Below are 19,514 nucleotides of genomic sequence, written 5' to 3' on the forward strand. Positions count from 1 at the left end.
GTGCCTTGCCACAAACCTTTCCACTTACTTTCCCAATCATGCTTCCGGAATGTCTGTGGTTGTCCTGTTGGCTGGCTAAACTTTGTCCTCCACTAGCTGTGTGGTCAGAAAAAAAACATTTTACTTACATTACATGCACCGTGAAGCAATGATAAGTTACTATAGGATAAAACTATAGCTGAATATTGCAGTGAACACAGATAAACAGCATCTGTTACTATGTATTAATTTCTGTGAGGAGCTCCCTAAGCTCCTATATATACCTCCACCTGTTTACCTCTCCTGTGTACTCAGCAGAGGAAAGGTAAGCAGTGCAAGTTTAATCAACTGATATAAATACCCTGGGAGAAACAGAGACAGAGAGAGGTGTCTGTAAGAGTGTGTGAGGGCTGGTCTCTGTGACGTCCTCCTCTGTGTAAGTAGAGATACATCTGGGGTTTGATCTGTCCTCAGAGGAAGGGGTAGTTGATACAGCCAGAGCTCAGATACAGACCTATCTACCTCAGATATGGTGTACAGCGTGGCATCTTTAGAGCATCAGACTTGTTTAGCCAGGGGGGCTTTCTCTCTCCTATCTATCTCTCAGTCTCCACTTCACCCTCACCACCCTTCCTCTACAGACCAGATAACCTCTCTTTCTCTCTTTTTCTCTCTCTCTCTCTCTCTCTCTCTCTCTCTCTCTCTCTCTCTCTCTCTCTCTCTCTCTCTCTCTCTCTCTCTCTCTCTCTCTCTCTCTCTCTCTCTCTCTCTCTCTCTCTCTCTCTCTCTCTCTCTCTCTCTCTCTCTCTCTCTCTCTCTCTCTCTCTCTCTCTCTCTCTCTCTCTCTCTCTCTCTCTCTCTCTCTCTCTCTCTCTCTCTCTCTCTCTCTCTCTCTCTCTCTCTCTCTCTCTCTCTCTCTCTCTCTCTCTCTCTCTCAATGTAGAACTGCAGTGGTTAATGTCTGTCTCTGTTTCTGTTTCTGCGGTAGGGCTGTAGTGGAGTGGTTGCATGATAAGTTGCGTTGGGCTAAGCCTGTTGGAGCCAGCAGTGTTGTAAGGGCTGCGATGCGCAATGCAACACAAACACACAGTAGCCAGGTGGAATGCACCCATGAACCCTCTGACTATACCTCTCAGAGAGAGAGAGAGCGTGAGAGAGGGGGTAAGAGAGAGGGGGTAAGAGAGAGAGAATTAGCACAGGAGGGAGAGCAATAAATATTGGGAATTTAAAATACATGAAATAAAGAAATTAGTGGAGGTAGAGAAGGAGAGAGAGAGAGAGAGAGAGAGAGAGACAGAGAGAGACAGAGAGAGAGAGAGAGAGAGATAGAGAGTGAGAGAGAGTGAGAGAGAAAGAGGGGGAGAGAGAGAGATGGTGTGAGTGTGGGGGAGAGAGAGGAAGAAGAATGAGAGCAAGGGGAACGAGTGGAAACAGAGGGTACACAGCCAAATAAAGAGATAAAGATGGAAGGACTGAATACACACACACACACACACACACACACACACACACACACTAACACACACCAACACACACTCCCCAAATGTCTGGGCTAGTCTTTTCCCATGCGGTAGCGTCTCACAAACACATAGACAGAGCCACACCTGCGTAGAGCTTATCTGTCCTTCCCATGTGCTTTCTCCAATGTTTATTAAATGTTTCCAGGGTCAGGGCTGGGCCAGTGGCATGCCAGCAACAGCAACTGGTGCTTTATGAGTACTTTCATCTCTGTGTGTGTGTTAGTGTGTGTGTGCGTGTCCATGCGTGCATGTGTGTGTGTGCGTGCATGTGTGTGTCTGCGTGCATGTGTGTGCGTGCCTGTGTGTGTGCAGGGGTATTGAATGCTGAGGGGGACAGGTTTATGTGATAGGAGAGATGCTGAGCCTCACCAGCTGCAGTGCAGACAGACAGTGGTTCTCCAGTGTTCAGAAGAGGCCTGATAGTCTCAAGGTGACTTTATCACACTGAGTATCACAGCTGGATGTGTGGAGACTGTGTACCCAAACAGACAGAGCACACAGCTCAAGGTTGTAGGTCTTTTTCTTGTATAGCTGTATTTGAACTTCAATGTATTTTATTGAGGGGAAGATGGGTATGTACAAATTGAGGAAGGATAATTATTAACCCTCCCGTTGTCCTAGGGTCAAAATGACCCGCCACTGTGTTGAACCAACTTTATTTAATTTTTATATTTTGGGGATCATTTGTGAGAAGGAGGCAGTGATACTTTCTTTAAAGTCTCACTGCCTCCTTCTCACAAATGATCCCAAAAATATAAAAATTAAATAAAGTTGGTTCAACACAGTGGCGGGTCATTTTGACCCTAGGACAATGGGAGGGTTAACTGAAAATTTAAAAGAAAGAGAATAATGCATCCATTATTTTGAGGTGCGTGAAAGAACAGAAAAGAGAAGCAAGATTATACAGTATATGTTCAGATTATACAGTATATGTTCAGATTATACAGTATATGTTCAGATTATACAGTATAAGTTGAGACATTTGTTTAGCATTTACCATCTTCTCTGTTGGTGAAGACAGTTGGTTATGAACTGAGCCTGTACCATTTCATTAATAAAAAGTGATTGATTGTTGTTGTCAGACAAGCATTCAGACAGACTGAGGGAGAACGGCAGCAGTGGTCTGATAGTGAAGTCCCCCTGCTGTATAGACAAGACTGTCGGGGGGAGGATGAGGTCGAGTGGTCACGGTCAAGTTTATCTGACCGTTGAGTGGAGAGGAGATGACCGTGAGAGAGAAAGAGAGAGACTGAGATTGAGAGAGAAAGGGATATTGGGGGTTATCTGCATGGAGGAGAGGAGGTGCCTGTGAAAGAGAGAGAGAGAGAGAGAGAGAGAGAGAGAGAGAGAGAGAGAGATCAAAAGGAACATACAATTTGACATACCAATTAGGATCTGGCTAAAAATACTTGAATCAGTTATAGAACCCATTGCCCTTTATGGTTGTGGGGTCTGGGGTCCGCTCACCAACCAAGAATTCACAAAATGGGACAAACACCAAATTGAGAATTCTGCAAAAATATCCTCCGTGTACAACGAAAAACCCCAAATAATGCATGCAGAGCAGAATTATGCCGATACCCGCTAATGATCAAAATCCAGAAAAGAGCCGTTAAATTCTATAACCACTTAAAAGAAAGCGATTCCCAAACCTTTCATAACAAAGCCATCACCTACAGAGAGATTCACTTTGAGAAGTCCCCTAAGTAAGAGCGAAAGGTCGCTGGTTCTAATCCCCGAGCCGACTAGGTGAAAAATCTGTCGATGTGCCCTTGAGCAAGGCACTTAACCCTAATTGCTCCTGTAAGTCGCTCTGGATAAGAGCGTCTGCTAAATGATTAAAATGTCAATGTAAGCTGGTCCTGGGGCTCTGTTCACAAACATAAACAGACCCCACAGAGCCCCAGGACAACAACAACAACACAATTAGACCCAACCAAATCATGAGAAAACAAAAAGAGAATTACTTGACACATTGGAAAGAATTAACAAAAAAACACAGCAAACTAGAATGCTATTTCAATCAATTTTCAATTTTATTTTATATAGCCCTTCTTACATCAGCTAATATCTCGAAGTGCTGTACAGAAACCCAGCCTAAAACCCCAAACAGCTAGTAATGCAGGTGTAGAAGCACGGTGGCTAGGAAAAACTCCCTAGAAAGGCGAAAGCCTAGGAAGAAACCTAGAGAGGAACCAGGCTATGAGGGGTGGCCAGTCCTCTTCTGGCTGTGCCGGGTGGAGATTATAACAGAACCATGCCAAGATGTTCAAAAATGTTCATAAGTGACAAGCATGGTCAAATAATAATCAGGAATAAATCTCAGTTGGCTTTTCATAGCCGATCATTAAGAGTTGAAAACAGCAGGTCTGGGACAGGTAGGGGTTCCATAACCGCAGGCAGAACAGTTGAAACTGGAATAGCAGCAAGGCCAGGCGGACTGGGGACAGCAAGGAGTCACCACGGCCGGTAGTCCCGACGTATGGTCCTAGGGCTCAGGTCTCTCATTTGGCTCTAAACAGAGAGTACACAGTGGCAGAATAACTGACCACTGTGACTGACCCAAACTTAAGGAAAGCTTTGACTGTACAGACTCAGTGAGCATAGCCTTGCTATTGAGAAAGGCCGCCGTAGGCAGACCTGGCTCTCAAGAGAAGACAGGCTATGTGCACACTGCCCACAAAATGAGGTGGAAACTGAGCTGCACTTCCTAACCTCCTGCCAAATGTATGACCATATTAGAGACACATATTCCCTCAGATTACAGAGATCCACAAAGAATTCGAAAACAAACCCAATTTTGATAAACTCCCTTATCTACTGGGTGAAATACCACAGTGTGCCATCACAGCAGCAATATTTGTGACCTGTTGCCACAAGAAAAGGGCAACCAGTGAAGAACAAACACCATTGTAAATACAACCCATATTTATGTTTATTTATTTTCCCATTTGTACTTTAACTATTTGCACATTGTTACAACACTGTATATATACATAATATGACATTTGAAATGTCTTTATTCTTTTGGAACTTCTGAGTGTAATGTTTACTATCTACTTCACCTGCTTTGGCAATGTTAACATATGTTTCCCATGCCAATAAAGCCCTTAAATTGAAAATTTAATTGAGAGAGAGAGAGAGAGAGAGAGAGAGAGAGAGAGAGAGAGAGAGAGAGAAGGACAGAGAGAGAGGGAGGGAGGAGAGGGAGGTGAGGGACAGATTAAGAGAGAGAGGAAGGAAGGGAGAGAGGGAAGGAGAGAGAGGTGAGGGAGGGCCACAGACAAGACCCAGACAGCCCCTCCATGGGAAGTTCTGGTGTAGAGTATGTCTGTGATGAGCGTATGAGATGGGCCTATTTCTGTAAGGTGCTTTTAGCCAAAGAGATATGTGACTGATGGGGTGAGGAGTGACCTGTGTGTCCTGGAGGTGGTTTAGATGATAAAACTCTTTCCTTCTTCTCAACATGATGACCAAAACGTTCCCACAACGTCATGGGAGCCCAACTCTCACTGCCAAACTTCTCACTATTAGGCTGTAGAACTAAACCCGCACCGAGCCCATACTGAGGCATCTGTGTCTGTCACTTTCATCTCATCAACATTATTGGAGGGGTCATTGTGTTGTTATCTGTCTAATTGCATATTTGATATTAACCCCCCCCCTCTGTGTCTCTGTCAGGTACCTGGCTAAGCTGTCGTCCGTGGGCAGTATCAGTGATGAGGAGACGTGTGAACGCCTGCGAGGACTCATCCATAAACAGGTACACATCTACCATGACAAACATTGGCAATATTTTCAGGTTTCAAGGTTGGCAGGGTATGACAGGATGGTACATAAGTTATAAAAGTTATGTCCAAGTCTTTAAATTCAAGATACAAGCCATAGTCATTTCCCTTGAACCAGGTATAGATCTGTAATGCTATGATCATTCTTCTAAAAAGGGGCGGATCTGTAATCTTATGATAATTTCTCTAAACAGGGGCAGATCTGTAATATAATTATCATTATTCTAACCAGCCATATGGAAAAATGTATTTTTAGAGACTTTCTTTTGGATACATGTGAAATATTAAAAATTGGCCAGATAATGTATTTTTATTTAATACATTTTAAATGCATTCCAAAATATAGAGTGCCTTGCAAAGGTATTCATCCCCCTTGGCGTTTTTCCTATTTTGTTGCATTACAACCTGTAATTTAAATGGATTTTTATTTGGTTTTCATGTAATGGACTTACACAAAATAGTCCAAATTGGTGAAGTGAAATGAAAAAAATAACTTGTTTCAAAAAATTCAAAAAAATTAATAACGGAAAAGTGGTGCATGGATATGTATTCACCCCCTTTGCTATGAAGCCCCTAAATAAGATCTGGTGCAACCGATTACCTTCAGAAGTCACATAATTGTTAAATAACGTCCACCTGTGTGCAATCTAAGTGTCACATGATCTGTCACATGATCTCAGTATATATACACCTGTTCTGAAAAGCCCCAGAGTCTGCAACACCCCTAAGCAAGGGGCACCACCAAGCAAGCGGCACCATGAAGACCAAGGAGATCTCCAAACAGGTCAGGGACAAAGTTGTGGAGAAGTACAGATCAGGGTTGGGTTATAAAAAAATATCTGAAACTTTGAACATCCCACGGAGCACCATTAAATCCATTATTAGAAAATGGAAAGAATATGGCACCACAACAAACCTGCCAAGAGAGGGCCGCCCACCAAAACTCAAGGACCAGACAAGGAGGGCATTAATCAGAGAGGCAACAAAGAGACCAAAGAAAACCCTGAAGGAGCTGCAAAGATCCACAGCGGAGATTGGAGTATCTGTCCATAGGACCACTTTAAGCCGTACACTCCACAGAGCTGGGCTATACAGAAGAGTGGCCAGAAAAAAGCCATTGCTTAAAGAAAAAAATAAGCAAACACATTTGGTGTTCACCAAAAGGCATGTGGGAGACTTCCCAAACATATGGAGGAAGGTACTCTGGTCAGATGAGACTAAAATTGAGCTTTTTGGCCATCAAGGAAAACGCTATGTCTGGTGCAAACCCAACACCTCATCACCCCAAGAACACCATCCCCACAGTGAAGCATGGTGGTGGCAGCATCATGCTGTGGGGATGTTTTTCATCGGCAGGGACTAGGAAACTGGTCAGAATTGAAGGAATGATGGATGGTGCTAAATACAGGGAAATTCTTGAGGTAAACCTGTTTCAGTCTTCCAGAGATTTGAGACTGGGACGGAGGTTCACCTTCCAGCAGGAGAATGACCCTAAGCATACTGCTAAAGCAACACTCGAGTGGTTGAAAATAGGAAAATGTATGAAAATGTATGCACTCACTAACTGTAGGTCGCTCTGGATAAGAGCGTCTGCTAAATGACTAAAATGTAAAATGTTTAAGGGTAAACATTTAAATGTCTTGGAATGGCCTAGTCAAAGCCCAGACCTCAATCCAATTGAGAATCTGTGGTATGACTTAAAGATTGCTGTACACCAGCGGAACCCATCCAACTTGAAGGAGCTGGAGCATTTTTGCCTTGAAGAATGGGCAAAAATCCCAGTGGCTAGATGTGCCAAGCTTATAGAGAAATACCCCGGGAGACTTTCAGCTGTAATTGCTGCAAAAGGTGTCTCTACAAAGTATTGACTTTGGAGGGATGAATAGTTATGCACGCTCAAGTTTTCTGTTTTTTTGTCTTATTTCTTGTTTATTTCACAATAAAAAATATTTTGCATCTTCAAATGGGTAGGCATGTTGTGTAAATCAAATGATACAAACCCCCCAAAAATCCATTTTAATTCCAGGTTGAAAGGCAACAATGTAGGAAAAATCCCAAGGGGGGTGAATACTTTCGCAAGCCACTGTATTAAGGAATGTACAGTTGAAGTCGGAAGTTTACATACACCTTAGCCAAATACATTTAAGTTCCGTTTTTCACAATTCCTGACATTTAATCCTAGTAAAAATTCCCTGTCTTAGGTCAGTTAGGATCACCACTTTATTTTAAGAATGTGAAATGTCATAATAATAGTAGAGAGAATGATTTATTTCAGCTTTATTTATTTAATTACATTCCCAGTGGGTCAGAAGTTTACATACACTCAATTAGTATTTGGTAGCATTGCCTTTAAATTGTTTAACTTGGGTCAGACGTTTCGGGTAGCCTTCCACAAGCTTCCCACAATAAGTTGGGTGAATTTTGGCCCATTCCTCCTGACAGAGCTGGTGTAACTGAGTCAGGTTTGTAGGCCTCCTTGCTCGCACACGCTTTTTCAGTTCTGCCCACACATTTTCTATAGGATTGAGGTCAGGGCTTTGTGATGCCCTCTCCAATACCTTGACTTTGTTGTCCTTAAGCCATTTTGCCACAACTTTGGAAGTATGCTTGGGGTCATTGTCCATTTGGAAGACCCATTTGCGACCAAGCTTTAACTTCCTGACTGATGTCTTGAGATGTCTCTTCAATATATCCACATAATTTTCCTTCCTCATGATGCCATCTATTTGTGAAGTGCACCAGTCCCTCCTGCAGCAAAGCACCCCCACAGCATGATGCTGCCACCCCCGTGCTTCACGGTTGGGATGGTGTTCTTCGGCTTGCAAGCATTCCCCTTTTTCCTCCAAACATAACGATGGTCATTATGGTCAAACAGTTATATTTTTGTTTCATCAGACCAGAGGACATTTTTCCTAAAAGTACGATCTTTGTCCCCATGTGCAGTTGCAAACCGTAGTCTGGCTTTTTTATGGTGGTTTTGGAGCAGTGGCTTCTTCCTTGCTGAGCGGCCTTTCAGGTTATGTCGATATAGGACTCGTTTTACTGTGGATATAGATACTTTTGTACCTGTTTCCTCCAGCATCTTCACAAGGTCCTTTGCTGTTGTTCTGGGATTGATTTGCACTTTTCGCACCAAAGTACATTACATTTACGTCATTTAGCAGACGCTCTTATCCAGAGCGACTTACAAATTGGTGCATTCACCTTATAGCCAGTGGGATAACCACTTTACAATATGTTTTTTTGTTTTTTGTTTTTTGGGGTGGGGTAAGGGGGGGTAGAAGGATTACATTCATCTCTAGGAGACAGAACGCGTCTCCTTCCTGAGCGGTATGACGGCTGCGTGGTCCCATGGTGTTTATACTTGTGTACTATTGTTTGTACAGATGAATGTGGTACCTTCAGGCATTTGGAAATTGCTCCCAAGGATGAACCAGACTTGTGGAGGTCTACAATTATTTTTATGAGGTCTTGGCTGATTTCTTTTGATTTTCCCATGATGTCAAGCAAAGAGGCACTGAGTTTGAAAGTAGGCCTTGAAATACATCCACAGGTACACCTCCAATTGACTAAAATGATGTCAATTAGCCTATCAGAAGCTTCTAAAGCCATGACATAATTTTATGGAATTTTCCAAGCTGTTTAAAGGCACAGTCAACTTAGTGTATATAAACTTCTGATCCACTGGAATTGTGATACAGTGAATTATAAATTAAATAATCTGTCTGTAAACAATTGTTGGAAAGATTACTTGTGTCATGCACAAAGTAGATGTCCTAACCAATTGCCAAAACTATAGTTTGTTAACAAGAAATTTGTGGAGTGGTTGAAAAACTAGTTTTAATGACTCCAACCTAAGTGTATGTAAACTTCCGACTTCAACTGTATATATACATTTATGTAAAATGTATCTCACAATATATGTTAAATGAATCAGAAAATGCTTTTCAAAAGACATTCTGAAATACATTAAGGAACGTATTTTAGAATATATTTTCACATGTAAGTAAAATGTATGGCAAATACAAAAAACTGGCCATACCATATTGTAACAAAACAGTGACTGTATTAATAATGAGACTTTAATAGGCTCTTTAAGACTACAGAACCAGAACTGGCAGTGTACAACCTTAAACTTTAACCATAGAACACAACATAACTGATTAACTGGCGTGACAATCCATCTCATGGGAGGCCACGCCACAAACAAGCCACGCCTCCAAGTATTCTAATAGGCTGCCGCCGCTACAATACATTTGGTCAAAATGCATTTTTATTTGTACTTGACACATACCAAAAGCGCTAACATGCATTTAAATACATTTAAATGACTACACAAATGACTACAAACATGATACATTATCGGTCATGTAGTGAGTGACTCCATGCAAAATAAACAAACGAACTTGAGGAGAACATTGTAACCAATGTCCAACGGCAGAACTTAATGTGTACTGGGTCGTTCCACGAATTGAGTGCCTTTTGCGTTAAGTAGAAATTAGGCACACATTTATTTTAAAAGCCTGTTATATTAAATGAAGTGCCCTTTTATATAGACCACGTGGAGAATTCAATAAATCTGATTTTCAATATTAATAAAGACTTGCTAAAGTGCCAAAATTCAGCATTTTACCATGTCCTTCCGTGCACCCTCTTTGACTTCTAGGAAGATTTTAACCCAATAACCCCCCAAAATACTCTAAGTTTCCACCATCATTGTAAAGCCCTAGTTATTTTGTTGCTTTGACTAAGTTATTCCTGAATATTATTATTTATTTCATGTGATTAGTGATCCATTTACGTCTGTCCCTCATTTTAAGGTCAATCCTGTTATGTGAACTGAACTCTTGTTTTAATATGGTAAAACTATTCCTTTTTAAAGATTTATTTCAAAAGAAACATCCACTGTATAATACCCCTCACTGGCAGCACAAGACCTAGACCTACACGTTGATATATTGTGGAGCGTTGTAGAATGTATTGTTTTGGGGTTAAATCGATAAAAACACAAATAAAATCATTTTAAAAAACAGCCTAGTGCCTGATCTTGAGCACTAGATTATTTTCATCATTTCATTAAGCTGTAGAGAGACACTTAGTCTTTTTTTCCCCTCTTGAGATGGAAAACATGTTTTCTATGAAGTTGAACTTGTTCTCTTTATGACAGAATGTTAAAATGAGGTGAAATCAAACTGTTTTTTTTACTCACCATCACAATTAAAATTATATCACTGCCAAAGTTTTGGCTTGGTGGCCCAAAAATTATCTCCATTGATCAGTACGTAAAGAGTAATTTAAGAAGCTGAACTAGGAACCACTTTGGCCACCCTGTAGACTAGATGTCATAGCTATGCATTTCTGGAATATTGTCAGGCATTACATGAAGTTTAGCAAAGATGCAAATGTATCTATACTGAACACAAATATAAACGCAACATGTAAAGTGTTGGTCCCATGTTTCATGAGCTGAAATAAAAGTTCCCAGAAATGTTCCATATGCACAAAAAGCTGATTTCTCTCAAATGTTGTGCACAAATTTGTTTACATCCCTGTTAGTGAGCATTTCTCCTTTGCCAAGTTATCCATCCATCTGACAGGTGTGGCATATCAAGAAGCTGATTAAACAGCATGATCATTACACAGGTGCATCTTGTGCTGGGGACAATAAAAGGCCAGTCTAAAATATGCAGTTTTGTCACACAACACAATGCCACAGATGTCTCAAGTTTTGAGGGAGTGTGCAATTGGCATGCTGACAGCAGGAATGTCCACCAGAGCTGTTGCCAGATAATTTAATGTTCATTTCTTTTTTTTTCTTTTTTTTTCTTTCAAATTTTTTGATGGATCAGCTTAATATTGCAGATAGATTGTATCTTCTATCAATGTAATTGTCTGCATCACTTCCAATCCCCCATGTTTTTTATATATATACTCCCCTTTATTACTTTTCAACCCCGCCATTCTTTCCCTACTTGGAGTAAATTAGTGAACAACAATGCCCAGGCCTCTACTTCCGGTCTATACTTACTATCTACACCTTATGGACACAGTTAATTTTACAATAATTCTATTATATATTTTTTTTTTATTTATTTTTTTGCTCCTGAACTACTTCTACTCTCAACCTCTCCGATCATTTTCATGATGTCCATCCGGTTTGCTTCTATATGCCATATCTTTCTAACTGTGCTCTTTCCCAAAAGCTCCCAACATACAACCTATATACTTATTATGGACACAGTATGCTTACATTATTAGCTATCTTTGTTATTATTTGTTGTTATTTGTTATTAGTCCCATCCTTCAACTCTATTCAATACCTCCCATCTATCTCTTAACACCATCCATATAGGATTTCTATTTGCCATATATATTTCAACCATACTGTGATGTTTTACAAAAGTTCTGAACCTTTCTATTCTCATTGCTTCTACAGATTGCTAAAAGTATTATTATATTATTGATCGATTGGCTATGACTTTTCAGATCACCCAGTAATGCTATCTGCAAGGTTAGCTCCAGGTAAATATTGCAATCCTTCAGCCATTCCTGGACCTGTGTCCAAAAACAAGCTACAAATGGACAGAACCAAAACAAATGATCTAATGATTCTGTCTCTTCACAGCAAAATCTGCAGAGCTGGGAAGATTGTATCCCCCATATAAATAACATTCTATTGGTAGCAAGAATTTTATATAATAATTTAAATTGAAAGATTCTAATTTTTTAATCCGGTGTCGTTTTGCGTGTCAGTTCATAAACACTATGCCATGGGATCGGTACGTCAAAGATCTCTTCCCAACTATTTTGCAATCTATATGGGACGGCTGTCAATCCTTTGGTCCTTAACCCTCCCGTTGTCCTAGGGTCAAAATGACCCGCCACTTTGTTGAACCAACTTTATTTAAAAAAAATGTTTTTTTGGATCATTTGTGAGAAGGAGGCAGTGATACTTTCTTTAAAGTCTCACTGCCTCCTTCTCACAAATGATCCCAAAAATATAAAAATTAAATAAAGTTGGTTCAACACAGTGGCGGGTCATTTTGACCCTAGGACAATGGGAGGGTTAAGTGAAACTGATATACTTTTTTATTTATCACAGTTTTCCTTAACCAATTATGTTCTTTAATGCAAGGCCGACAGACAAGTTCCTTACTTTCTCCCCCTTCCACTTTCCTCTTCCACTTTTGCGGTAAGGCTGCAATTATTTGGTTGTAATTTTGGGTAGAGCAGACATTTCCATATGTTTTTGTTAGCTGCATGTCCGACATAACTCCACCAGTCCTACCGATGATATCATTTACGAAGATTATACCTTTTTTAAACATTCAGTTTTTTGTCAATTAGTATATTTGAATTTAACCACAATATTTGTTCTGTCGTTTCTGGAGGATTACATTGAAATTGCAACCAACTTTCTATGGCTTGTTTTAGAAATAGTGATATTTGGGAGATGATTTCCTTTTCAAATAACTGCAAATGAGTTGTTGTAATCTGAATAAAGGGAAAAAGGCCTTTCTTGAACATTGGGTGAGACAATCTTACTAATTTGCTTGAGAACCAGTTCGGATTTAAGTATAACTTTTGTATGACTGAAGCTTTTAGTGATAGGTCTAATGCTTTAATATTTAATAATTTCTGTCCTCCGAATTCATATTCATTATATAAATATGCCCTTTTAATTTTGTCTGGCTTGCCGTTCCAAATATAATTGAATATTTTTTTCTCATATAATTTAAAAAACTGTTCGCTAGGCGTAGGCAAGACCATAAGCAAATAGGTAAACTGGGATAATACTAAAGAGTTAATCAGGGTGATTTTTCCACAAATTGACAGGTATTTTCCTTTCCATGGTAGTAAGATCTTATCCATTTTTGCTAACTTTCTATTAAAATGTGTTGAAGTGAGATCATTTATTTCCTTTGGGATATGTATTCTGAGTATATCCACATCACCATCAGACCATTTTATTGGTAAACTACATGGTAATGTAAAATTTTTATTTTTTAGTGATCCAATACGTAATATAGTACATTTGTCATAATTTGGTTGTAATCCAGAGAGGTTAGAAAATGTATCTAGATCCTCTATGAGGCTGTGGAGGGATTCTAGTTGTGGATTTAAAAGAAAACATGAATCATCAGCGTACAATGACACCTTTGTTTTTAAGCCCTGTATTTCTAATCCTCTGATATTATTATTGGATCTGATTTTAATAGCTAACATCTCGATGGCCACAGTAAATAGATATGCCGATAGTGGACAACCTTGTTTCACTCCTCTTGACAGTTTAAAACTTTCTGAGAAATAGCCATTATTTACTATTTTACACCTAGGGTTACTATACATGACACAATGTTCATTTCTTTACCATAAGCCGCCTCCAAAATCGTTTTAGAGAATTTGGCATTACATCCAACCGGCCTCACAACCGCAGACCACGTGTAACCATGCCAGCCCAGGACCTCCACGTCCAGCTTCTTCACCAGCGGGATCGTCTGAGACCAGCCACCCAGACAGCTGATGAAACTGATGACTACTTCTGTCTGTAATAAAGCCCTTTTCGGTGGAAAAAGTCATTCTGATTGGCTGGGCCTGGCTCCCAAGCAGGTGGGCCTATGCCCTCCCAGGCCCACCCATGCCTGCCCAGTGATGTGAAATCCATAGATTAAGGCCTAATGAATTTATTTCAATTGACTGATTTCTGAATATGAACTGTAACTCAGTAAAATCGTTGAAATTGTCGCAAGTTGCGTTTATATTTTTGTTCAGTATACATGTATTTGAAATACATTTTACGTGACGTTAAATATATTGAAATGTATTTTTTTCTCTGTATGGGCAGGTACAGATCTGTAATGTTATGATCATTATTCTAAACAGGCACAGATCTGTAATGTTATGATCATTATTCTAACCAGGTGCAGATCTGTAATGTTATGATCATTATTCTAACCAGGTACAGGTCTGTAATGTTATGATCATTCTTCTAAACAGGCACAGATCTGTAATGTTATGATCATTATTCTAACCAGGTGCAGATCTGTAATGTTATGATCATTATTCTAACCAGATACAGATCTGTAATATTATGATCATTATTCTAACCAGGTGCAGATCTGTAAGCGCAATGTGGAAGTGATGGATGCTGTTCGGCGTGGGGCTCAGCTAGCCATAGACGAGTGCCAGTTTCAGTTCCGGAACCGCCGATGGAACTGCTCCACCCTTGAAACCATGCCTGTCTTCGGCAAGGTTGTCACACAGGGTACGGCTCAGTATCAAGAACTCATTTGAGAATAAATCTACTTAATAACTTCTCAGGATAAAAACATTGGCATTTCAGGGTCATCATGCAGACGGTGACTGACAGATAGTCAGTGTGTTTAACGTTGGCCTGTGTGTTTTTGACAGGCACTCGGGAGGCAGCCTTTGTTTATGCCATCTCAGCAGCCAGTGTGGCGTTCGCTGTGACCCGGGCCTGCAGCAGCGGAGAGCTGGAGAAATGTGGCTGTGACCACAACGTCCACGGAGTCAGTCCAGAAGGTAGGACACGGACACACACACGGTAGGTACACACTGTTTGACTGCTGACCTCTCTCTCTCTCTCTCTCTCTCTCTCTCTCTCTCTCTCTCTCTCTCTCTCTCTCTCTCTCTCTCTCTCTCTCTCTCTCTCTCTCTCTCTCTCTCTCTCTCTCTCTCTCTCTCTCTCTCTCTCTCTCTCTCTCTCTCTCTCTCTCTCTCTCTCTCTCTCTCTCTCTCTCTCTCTCTCTCTCTCTCTCTCTCTCTCTCTCTCTCTCTCTCTCTCTCTCTCTCCCTCCTCCTCTCTCTCTCTCTCTCTCTCTCTCCCCTCTCTCCTCTCTCTCTCTCTCTCCCCTCTCTCTCTCTCTCTCTCTCTCTCTCTCTCTCTCTCTCTCTCTCTCTCTCTCTCTCTCTCTCTCTCTCTCTCTCTCTCTCTCTCTCTCTCTCTCTCTCTCTCTCTCAGGGTTCCAGTGGTCAGGCTGTAGTGATAACATAGCTTATGGAGTGGCCTTCTCTCAATCCTTTGTTGATGTAAGGGAGAGGAGTAAAGGACAGTCCCCTAGCAGAGCACTCATGAACCTACACAACAATGAGGCCGGGAGGAAGGTATGACATATAACAACCATCAACTATGTCATAGCAAAGTCAACAGCAAAGAAAAAGATATGAGATAAAAACATGGATTCTTTCTGTCTCCCTGCAGGCCATCTTGAGCCACATGCGTGTGGAGTGTAAGTGTCATGGCGTGTCAGGTTCCTGTGAGGTGAAGACCTGCTGGAAGGCCATGCCCCCATTCCGCAAGGTGGGCAACGCCATCAAGGAGAAATTTGACGGCGCCACAGAGGTGGAGCAGCGCAAGGTGGGCACCACCAAGGTCCTGGTGCCACGGAACTCCCAGTTCAAACCTCACACAGACGAAGACCTGGTCTACCTTGACCCCAGCCCTGACTTCTGTGACCACGACCCGCACACACCAGGCATGCTGGGTACGGCGGGGCGGCAGTGTAACCGGACATCGAAGGCCATCGACGGCTGTGAGCTGATGTGCTGCGGCCGGGGCTTCCAGACAGAGGAGGTGGAGGTGGTAGACAGGTGCAGCTGTAAGTTCCACTGGTGCTGCTACGTCAAGTGCAAACAGTGCCGCAAGATGGTGGAGATGCACACCTGCCGGTGATCACCATGGAAATCCCCAATGGAGACCCAAACAAACACCCCAATCCCTCCCTTCTCACCTGCACAGAAGGGTGGGAGGGAGGGAGAGGGGGAGGGTGTTTGTGGTTTACCTTTCCCCTGTTTCAAAACCACCCCTAGTCCTTTCACAACAGACCACGGGAACAGACAGACTGAGACGGACAGAGGACATGGGCGCTCCCAGTCAGTTCATACAATGTTAAAGGAAAATGATACACATGCACAGGATGTATACAACTAAAAAGACATATATATGTTTTCCAAGTCACAACAGAGTATTTTCACTCTCTTCCTCTTGTCTCACTCGCAGTTGGTTCTCATTGTTTTGGTTGCTTTTGTTATATCTTTTTTTCATTTACTTTCGTTTTGTTTTTTAACTTATTTGACATTGTTGTGAGTGAATCGGGGGTTGGGTCGGTGAGGGGGAGAGTGGACTGAGGGTGGGGTACATTGGACCCGGGGAAAAGGGGATGGCGTGGTGGGGAAAGGGGGGTGGAGGTTTTTTTTTTGGGGGGGCTGAGTTTGCCCTCTGTCTTTGCTGCTGCTTTAGGGACTCATCTAGAGTGCTGGATGTAAAGGGAGAGACACGCCTGTCTGTCAGTCTGAGAGAACCGCCCAGAGGAGGAACGCTGACCGACAGACAGACAGACAGACATTATTATTTGCGGTCCAGGTGTACATGACCATGTTGTGTTGGGGTTGAGTAGCGGTTTAGTTGTGTGGCCATTTGTCCCCGTAAAGCCCTGATACTGCTCCACTCATCAAATCAGTCACAGATTCACAGAATTACTCACCAAGTCAAATAATTACTCACAAAATCACTCACAGAATCACTCACAGGCCGGGATTCTGCCCGATCGCGAGTTATAGGCATTGTGGCTTTTAAAGGCAATGTTTCCATGTTCGCCAAGATCCAATTCACGGTAAACGCTGCATATGTTGGCTCAATCAGAAATAGGATTGAATCCCATCCTTAGTCTGTGTCAGACCAAGGGGGAGTTTGCCCATACAGATACAGACAGACAGACAGACAGACAGACAGACAGACAGACAGACAGACAGACAGACAGGGCTGGGTGGAGCAGGGATGCTGTGCAAGATGACTTAAGCACTTTTCTCTCCGAGCGCACATACCACACCACAAACCACCGTCCCTACAGCTTACCACATACCACACCACAAACCACCGTCCCTACAGCTTACCACACCACAAACCACCGTCCCTACAGCTTACCACATACCACACCACAAACCACCGTCCCTACAGCTTACTACATACCACACCACAAACCACCGTCCCTACAGCTTACTACATACCACACCACAAACCACCGTCCCTACAGCTTACCACACCACAAACCACCGTCCCTACAGCTTACCACACCACAAACCACCGTCCCTACAGCTTACCACATACCACACCACAAACCACCGTCCCTACAGCTTACCACATACCACACCACAAACCACCGTCCCTACAGCTTACCACATACCACACCACAAACCACCGTCCCTACAGCTTACCACATACCACACCACAAACCACCGTCCCTACAGCTTACCACATACCACACCACAAACCACCGTCCCTACAGCTTACTACATACCACACCACAAACCACCGTCCCTACAGCTTACCACACCACAAACCACCGTCCCTACAGCTTACCACACCACAAACCACCGTCCCTACAGCTTACCACATACCACACCACAAACCACCGTCCCTACAGCTTACCACACCACAAACCACCGTCCCTACAGCTTACCACATACCACACCACAAACCACCGTCCCTACAGCTTACCACATACAACGAAGTCTACACACACACATTACCATCCCTACACCTTATTACACAAACATGCATGTACCACACACACACATCACCGTCCCTACACCTTACCACACACAAAGAAGCCAACACACACAAATCATACACCACACGCACACACACTAAATCGATAACATACAACACACACTAGCCACACACTCACTGAACCATATTCCACACACAGTGTACCATACGCTACTGCCAGGGCACAGGGACTGACCTATGTATGGCTACCATGTACAACCACATAAACCTAAGCTTTTCTATAGTAACATGCTATTCATTATAGAAACATAGATCTGTAAAGACTTATACACTGAAGAAGACTATTCTGAGTATGAATGTATGTTAAAATGAAATATATGCTGTGTCAAAGATTATACTCTTGTTTGTCATATTTCTTTTGACATGTCTCTTTTGGACAAAAGAAAATAACTCAGATAGATAAGAGGGTTGCATATTTCTTTCTTTCTTTCTTTCTTTCTTTCTTTCTTTCTTTCTTTCTTTCTTTCTTTGTCTGCCTGTCTGTGTGTGTGTGTGTGTGAGACAGAGCGTGTGGCTTAATATCATTCATTAAAATAATTGCAGCTGACTAGGTACCAACATAAAATGTTTTAAATATCCTGTCAATATCCTGAGTCCAGCTAGTTGTGCCCTGAAGCCAAACCCAGGCATGATTCCTTCCAGGTGTGTGTTTAGTAGTGGCAGGCAGGTAGGATGAATGGCATGGACCAGGGGCTGGCTGCCCACATGTGTAGACGTGTCACCAGGGAGAGCTCCAGAGTCCTGCTACAGTCTGTCTGTACCCATGCCCAGAGAGAGGGAGAGGGGGAGAGCTTCTCTGTGTTGATTTCCACGTTGTCAAATACATAGACTAGAAGTACTAAAGAGGAAAGAAAATACAGGTATGGAGTAAACGCTAACACTTATATGGAGACTTTACCTTATCGGTTTGTGAGAAATACAGAGACACAGTATACATGGAACAGAACTTCTACGTTAAACCTACACATATAGAAAAGAGAAGGCTAGTACTTGGGGCATCTAATCTATACAATGAGTTTTTGTCTTTACTGTCACTGGATCTCCAGAGATAAGCCTTAACAACGGGACCCTCCCTGCAGTCTGACACCCCTCACCCTCCACCCACACCGTCGCCACAGGACACACATTTCTATGGAAACTGTCTGTGTGTGTTAGGTACATTACACCCCCAGGGTCTTCCATCCACCACTGACACATATAAACACAATTTATGTGCCATAGATCAGCATATCTATCATCCCAGAACTCAGGGCACATATCCCCTGATGATGGGAGCAGTCACAGTGGGTTTGGGAAGAAACAGCACAGAGGCTCGTGTTTCCCTGCTTCTCTGATTCTTCTCAAATCAGACGGTAAGAAGGCCAGCATACCAGAGAGCAGGGATTACCCTGAAATGCAGACCACATGGCATCACTGATCTCACTCTCTCTCTCTCGTCTGCCTCCAATAAGGCAGGCCCTCTGATGTCCCAGATGATTTGGAGAGAGGGGAGTGGGTGTCCACAGTGATTGGCTGATAATTTTCCTCAATGAAACCGGGGCATTTCTTAGGGCTCCTGTCCGTACACAGTCAGCTAGGGAGAAAAGGGGGAAGAGAGAGGAGGAGACGGGGAGGAGAGGGGTATCAGTAAAACCTCTC

The 19,514-nt window shown here is 42.3% G+C and overlaps 2 protein-coding genes across 3 annotated transcripts in view; both read left to right on the plus strand.

Annotated features, from left to right (window-relative positions):
- LOC121578544 (protein Wnt-4a-like) overlaps positions 1 to 16,399 on the plus strand; it is a 32,254-nt gene extending 15,855 nt beyond the window's left edge. Inside the window, exons 2-6 of the mRNA XM_041892911.1 lie at positions 5,181 to 5,262; positions 14,399 to 14,552; positions 14,699 to 14,830; positions 15,270 to 15,412; positions 15,510 to 16,399. Of these exons, the coding sequence (XP_041748845.1) occupies positions 5,181 to 5,262; positions 14,399 to 14,552; positions 14,699 to 14,830; positions 15,270 to 15,412; positions 15,510 to 15,980 (982 nt within the window). The 3' untranslated portion in view covers positions 15,981 to 16,399. The remainder of the gene's footprint in view (positions 1 to 5,180; positions 5,263 to 14,398; positions 14,553 to 14,698; positions 14,831 to 15,269; positions 15,413 to 15,509) is intronic.
- A 115-nt stretch (positions 16,400 to 16,514) lies between these two features.
- Positions 16,515 to 18,267, plus strand: LOC123492094 (early nodulin-75-like). 2 transcript variants are annotated; one of them, XM_045224080.1, is made up of 2 exons: positions 16,515 to 17,600; positions 17,701 to 18,267. In XM_045224080.1, the coding sequence occupies exons 1-2, from the start codon at positions 16,934 to 16,936 to the stop codon at positions 17,955 to 17,957; spliced, it is 924 nt and encodes a 307-aa protein (XP_045080015.1). In that variant the 5' UTR covers positions 16,515 to 16,933; the 3' UTR covers positions 17,958 to 18,267. The 2 variants fall into 2 exon arrangements, with proteins under 2 accessions (XP_045080015.1, XP_045080014.1); XM_045224079.1 differs by having other exon boundaries at positions 16,515 to 17,735; positions 17,805 to 18,219.
- The last annotated feature ends 1,247 nt before the right edge of the window (positions 18,268 to 19,514 follow it).

Source organism: Coregonus clupeaformis, chromosome 12 (genome assembly GCF_020615455.1).
Source record: "Coregonus clupeaformis isolate EN_2021a chromosome 12, ASM2061545v1, whole genome shotgun sequence".
In the NCBI taxonomy this organism is placed as follows: domain Eukaryota; kingdom Metazoa; phylum Chordata; class Actinopteri; order Salmoniformes; family Salmonidae; genus Coregonus; species Coregonus clupeaformis.